General features: G+C 44.7%; 1 protein-coding gene across 1 annotated transcript; it reads left to right on the forward strand.

Moving 5' to 3' along the window:
• The first annotated feature begins 1,606 nt into the window (after nucleotides 1-1,606).
• On the forward strand, nucleotides 1,607-6,152 carry LOC148532344 (hemoglobin heart muscle subunit alpha-type-like). Its single transcript, XM_088467954.1, has 3 exons — nucleotides 1,607-1,774; nucleotides 4,751-4,955; nucleotides 5,856-6,152. Exons 1-3 carry the CDS (start codon nucleotides 1,680-1,682, stop codon nucleotides 5,964-5,966), a joined length of 411 nt encoding a protein of 136 aa, XP_088324080.1. The 5' UTR covers nucleotides 1,607-1,679; the 3' UTR covers nucleotides 5,967-6,152.

Genomic DNA, 6,152 nt, shown 5'->3' on the forward strand with positions numbered 1-6,152 from the left:
TTAGCTCCTACCAAAAAACTAACCCTAGTATGTATGTGTGAGCATGTGATAGGGAATATAGATTGTAAGCTCCACTGGGGCAGGGACTGATGTGAATGGCCAAATATGCTCTGTAAAGTGCTGCGGAATATGTGTGCGCTATATAAATAACTGGTAATAAATAAATAGTAGTGCCCCTTATGCAGTGCCCTCAGTAATGTCCCTAGTAGTGCCCCCAGTAGTGCCCTTTATGCAGTGCCCCCAGTAATGCCCCTAGTAGTGCCCTTTATGCAGTGCCCCCAGTAATGCCCCTAGTAATGCACCTTATGTTGTACCCCCAGTAATGCCCCTAGTAGTGCCCCTTATGCTGTGCCCCCTCCCAGTATAGAATAGGCCCCACTCACCTGTGCAGTACTTACCTTTCTTCACGATGGTCGTTAGGTACCGCTCCAATCCACAACGTCATCACTCCCACCGTCCCGCATAGACACTGCCGCTGACTGGATCTAATCAGATCCAGAGCGGCAGACGCAGGCTCCTCTCATCGAGGGAGATGCGGGTGACGTCATGACGTCACCCATGCACTGCATTATTGGGTACGCTGGCCTCTGAAGCGGTCAGAGGCTTCTTTAGTCTCTGTTCGCTTCAGAGACCAACGTTGCCAGTTTTAAATAAAGTAAACACTTCCCAGTCGGAGCTGAGCTCCGCTCGTGACAGAGGTGTAGCCGCATATTAGATATATTTGGGCCCACACTGTCGGGCCGCATAAAATGTTTATTCGGGCAGCATGTTCAACATGCCTGGTCTATATAATGATAGAAGCGGGAAATGCCACTTTATGTGGAGATCTTCTTAATCTCAAACCCCCATATCATCTTGATTCACAAAGGCTGTAATCCATGAGAAGCCCACTTACAGCTGTGCCTGTGAGGGTGCAACAGGAGTGTGGAGCATTACTGCGAGGGAGAGACCGAGACCACCACCTATATAAGCACAGATGAGTCCCCATTTACAGGCCTGGCCCAATTGCTTAAAATGTCATTCCAGGAACTATAGCTATGCCCATGGTACACAATAAACCAGCCACAGATACAATAAGTGTGACATCATCATCCATTACCATCAGGTCATACTTTCAGGATTTCTGCTTGTGGAATTATGTGGGATAATTACTGACAAAGTATAAAAGATCAACTCCGTTGTTCATCATTAAAGAAATACTGAAAACATGACCTGTTAATTGCACTTGAGGATTGGAGTTGTGATCCCCTGATCCAGTGGTTCTCAAACTCGGTCCTCAGGACCCCACACAGTTCGCATTTTGTAGGTCACCCAGCAGGTGCACAGGTGTAGTCATTAGTCACTGACACATTTTAAAAGATCCGCAGGTGAAGCTAATTATTTCACTTGCGATTCTGTGAGGAAACCTGGAAAGCATGGACTGTTTGGGGTCCTGAGGACCGAGTATTGAGAACCTGTGCCCTGATTTAATCACTAGTCTCCGGCTCCAGTCCTAGGATTATCAGACAGGCCAGGTATTAGGGAGATCCTGCATGAGCACAGGTGTGTCAGTCACATTGTCCCCTAATGACCCATGTGTGCCTATATAAAGGTGCTCCTAGAGCCCTAGTTATTAGTGCAGGCTGAGCTCTGTAGTCTGTGGGCCCTGAGCTAAGGAAGAGAGGTCACCAGGTAACAGGATGGTTCTGTCAGACAGTGAGAAGGCTGCTATGGATGCTCTGTTTGAGAAGGTTGCCCTTAAATCTGAGGAGTTGGGGTGTGAGGCTATGGACAGGTGAGACAGCTATTGGGTTCTGTGTCCTGGTGTTAAAGTACAATAACTTTTTCTGCCTGAAATGTGTTTTTTTTTTTTTCTTTTTTTTTTTTTAAATCCCATTTTTTTTTAATATACCCTGACTAATGGTGGTAGTAGTGTCGGGGACTATATTCTTACAGCAGTGCACAATGTACAGTATTACATAAAATGTTTATCTGTAACATGATGGTCTCTCTGACTCTTGAGACACCTGTCACATAGTATGACAGGTTATGCTTACAGCTCAGGCTATCACCAGCTCCTGCAGTCATATGGTGTCACTGACCTGTCTTCTGGGTGCCTCTCAGTATACATTGTCTGTGGTGATATCTGTCTCTATGGGCAGTAACTGGAACCTACACTCAGTAATCTGGGCATCTTGTACTAGTTACCTGTGACAGTGCTGAGAATTTTCAATTGTACTTAAAAATGGGGGGTGCTGAAGGAATGTTCAGTTCTATTGAGTTTTTAAAATGCCAACTAAAACAAATCTGCATGTGGCCTATAAATTCTAGATCTGCTAAATTATTGCACATTTTGGGGGTGTGTGTATAGCAAAAATCCAATACCTGCTGGTGCGAGATTTTTGCTATTCAATTAGGTGTGTGGGTTTTTTCTTCTTTTGTTTTGAGGTGTTGATAAATGCCAATCTTAATCTTGGGCTCCAATCTTTAGAGTTCTCAGACAGGCCAGGTTAGAGGGATAACATGCATGACCCAGTCATGCTTGTTTTAAAGATGTTCTAGGTCACCAGTTATCAGGATGGGTCTGTTGGACAGTGACATGGACTCTGAGATGATTGCTGCTAAAACTTAATTAGGGTGTGAGGCAATGGACAGGTGAGACCCCCCTATAGTGCTGTCATGGTTTCCCCCTACTTCTCTAGCTGTAATCTGTAACTGACATCAATTCTATTCCTATGATCAGTTATCTAGTGAAAACAATACAATAACTGATAATGGGCTACTGGTGCAGCTCTTAATGACTATATAGCTATGTTTCACCTTTAGGTAGTTTATTCCTACATTACTATGTTTATTACAATAAATAGAACCTAATAGATGTGTCTGGGGTAAGTGATGTCTGTGCTATGTACAAATACTGATCTGCTGGGAAGATGGACTGATGGAAGATCCTGGGACACTTTGCCCTATAACACTCACTGTCCTTTCTGTAATGCTGCATTAGGCAGCTGCACTGTCTCCCTATAGAATGGAGATATTCTGTACTCCCTTCCAGGTGATGGCAGCATAGTGGAGTCTGACCATGTTTGGGGTGTTTATTGCCTGGCGTACTTGCATCCAAGTTTCGTATGATTTCTGCCTGTCTCATTATGTTCTTGGTATCCACCTAAAAACATTTTAACTCTAAGGGGTCTATTTACTAAGCAGTGTTAGGAGTCAGAGTGAAAAGTGATAAGGTATCAGCCAATCAGCTCCTAACTGTCATCTCACAGGCTGTTTGAAAATTGACAGTTGGGAGCTGACTGGCTGGCACCTTACCACACTTCACTGTCTCCTAACACTGCTTAGTAAATAGACTCCCTAAGTTTATTTAAATGTTCCCTTTGTTTAACCCATTACTGATTCCCCAGGCTCTGACACCTGCGTTCTAATGATAAATGGCTAATCTGTATGTTCTGTTAATAAAATATTGTTTAGGATATACAATTGCTGTCTCACTATTGGGTAAATAATCTGTTATCTGGTCCTCTTAAGCACTATAGCTATGATAGCACTTGAATATAAACTTGGGGCCTGATTCTGAGCCGCTCGTAAGCGGCCGCTCGTTCGCGCCGAGCAATGTTCGCACATCTGCGTATGGGTCATAATGCGCATGCGCCAAACAGTCAGTGCGATCGGAAATCGAGCGCTCGCCAAATAGCGAGTACCTGCTAATTTGAGTGACAGGATGAGGTGTTTGTGGGTGGTAACAGGGGAAGGTGCTTGAAAACGGGGAGTGGAGATCCGAACGCAGGCGTGCCAAACGGGCGTTTTTAGGGTGTGCCTAATTAACAAAGCGGCATCGACCACGTCACTTGGTTGTCTTAGCCTGAACTGTTCACATGATTGCGGTAGGATAAACCTACCACAAGCACTGCGAGCAGTTCAGACGCCTTTCGATGTACTCGATTAATCAAATAGCGGAGATGACTTAGGATGCGAGCGGCCAGGGGGTGTCTTTACAAAATAGCGAGTGCATGTTTCGTTCGCTCGCTCAGACATAGAGGCATCAACAGACCGCAAAAAGCGAGCGCTCAATTTAAATAGCCTGCCCCTTTTTCTGAACGAGCACAAATAGCGTCCGGCTCTGAATCAGGCCCTTGGTTCATATGGAGCTAACCCCTGTATAATGGCATATTCCTATCTTATAAAGGATCCAATCCCCATCCTGGCTGATCTATTCTGTGCAGTCTTCCCAGCAATACAATGACTAGTACAGCACCATGTATGACTGTCATACTGTGTATATAAAGTGTAATGGATCAGCTCTCATTTGGAGATCAGTATCATTACTCTATGTAAAAATAGGATGTGCAGATCCCCACACCTCAGTCTAAAGCTGGGCATCCACTATACAATCTTGTCCAATCTGACTGGTTGGAATGAGAACCTGGTACTGTATGGGAGCAAATGACAATTGTCCACTTGCTCACAAACACTGGAAAATGGCCAAAAATGGTTGTTCAGACAAATTGGTTAAAACACACAAATTTAACCAATTTGAACAATTTTTTTTTTTCCTTTTTTCAGTGTTTAAAACCATGATAGACTGTAATTTGCTCCCATAAACTACCAGGTTTTAATTCCAACCTGCCAGATTGGACAGAGATCTGACAGAATTGTATAGTGGATGCCCAGCTTTAGGCTGTCTCCTCCTATAAATCAGGGGCTGTAAGGATTTACATTCTGGCTTTATGTAACCTCTACAATGTAACTACTGATCTTCTCTCAGACTCTTCCAGAACCACCCTGAGACCAAGTCCCATTTTGGTGACAATGACCTGAGTCCTGGCTCCAAGTATCTACACACCCAGGGAGGGAAGATCATTGGTGCATGTGTAGAAGCCCTGAAGAACCTGGGAGACCTTGCAGGGAACCTGTCCAGCCTCCGAGACATGCACACAAACAAGCTGAAACTGACTGTAGATACAATCAAGGTGAGCATGTGACCTGTATAATATGTAAAGGAACATTGCCTGTACAGGAAGCCTGATAGATGTGATTACCAGGTCTCTGCTACAGATTCATACTTATGGAGTATATGCACAGTGGAGCTGGGAGCTCTCGTTTATATGCAACAGGAATTATTTCCTACAATACCAAACCCATGTTGACAGAGCTGAACATAACCTGCTGACTACCCAAAGTTATCACAAGTGTAAACCATAAATGCTGCTGTGTCAGAGGGATAAACCGGGTAATAGAGGTGTCCCTAGTCACAGGGGAGGTCGGTGGCTATCCCATGGATTGATCCTAATCTCTTCAATGTCTGTATTCAAGACTGGCATCCCTCCCCATGGTGACACCTGATGTGGGGAGGGATGCCATGCACTGCCAAAAAGAGGGTGTGGCCTCCCAGCCCATGATTATCACTGGGGGGGGGGGTTGCCAGAGGTACGGAGTGTAAGCTTCTTTGCTGTAACAGGAGCTAAGTGCTATAGTGCAGCACCCAGCTCCTGTCACTGAGGGGAAGCCAGCACCTTGGTGTGACACCCTGGTACGGCCTGCACCCCCTTGTGACGCCACTGCTTCAAGATGCCCAAGAAATAAAATGGTAAAGAAATCCTGCCTGAATTATGTATAGGTAATCTCCAAACCTATCCTTAATTGCTGTATCATTCTCACCCCCTCCCTCCTACATGCATGGTAAAACCCTGATAGCTGACATAACACAATGGGTACAAAACACTGTAGGATGCTTGTTTAAAGTCATTGTCCAAATGACTATCATAGGACTCTCCTGTACAACAGTCTCACACAATATTTCTGTATGTGCAGCATGATATGTTCATGGATGGCTTTATACTAAATGGAGCTAATACTCTTCTTCTCCCCAGCTGATGTGTGACTGCCTCCTAGAGGTCATTGTCAAACACTTCCCTGATACAGACCGGGTGGCCTGTGACAAGTTCCTCAGTGCAGTTGCTGCTAACATGATCTCTAGCTAGAGGGAAGAGAAGGAATGGTCTGCTGTATCCAGAATGTGAGGTCTTCAATAACATGGCTCCAGTCACCTTGGTGTCTAACCACCTGCATGATGCTTGAAGACCAACACAATGCTGAGTGTTACTTGATCATGTGTTGTGCTGAAATGGGCATGTTTCTTATTAAATAAAATACATTTCTAAACTCTA

Source organism: Taudactylus pleione, unplaced genomic scaffold, assembly GCF_031769625.1.
Source record: "Taudactylus pleione unplaced genomic scaffold, aTauple2 ptg000079l, whole genome shotgun sequence".
Taxonomy (NCBI): domain Eukaryota; kingdom Metazoa; phylum Chordata; class Amphibia; order Anura; family Myobatrachidae; genus Taudactylus; species Taudactylus pleione.

What these genes read in the sequence shown, in the direction of transcription:
- LOC148532344 (XM_088467954.1), top strand. Translation starts at nt 1,680, where the DNA reads ATGGTTCTGTCAGACAGTGAGAAGGCTGCTATGGATGCTCTGTTTGAG. An exon ending in GGGTGTGAGGCTATGGACAG is followed by an intron (nt 1,775 to 4,750) that starts GTGAGACAGCTA and finishes ATCTTCTCTCAG; the next exon opens with ACTCTTCCAGAACCACCCTG. An exon ending in TGACTGTAGATACAATCAAG is followed by an intron (nt 4,956 to 5,855) that starts GTGAGCATGTGA and finishes TCTTCTCCCCAG; the next exon opens with CTGATGTGTGACTGCCTCCT.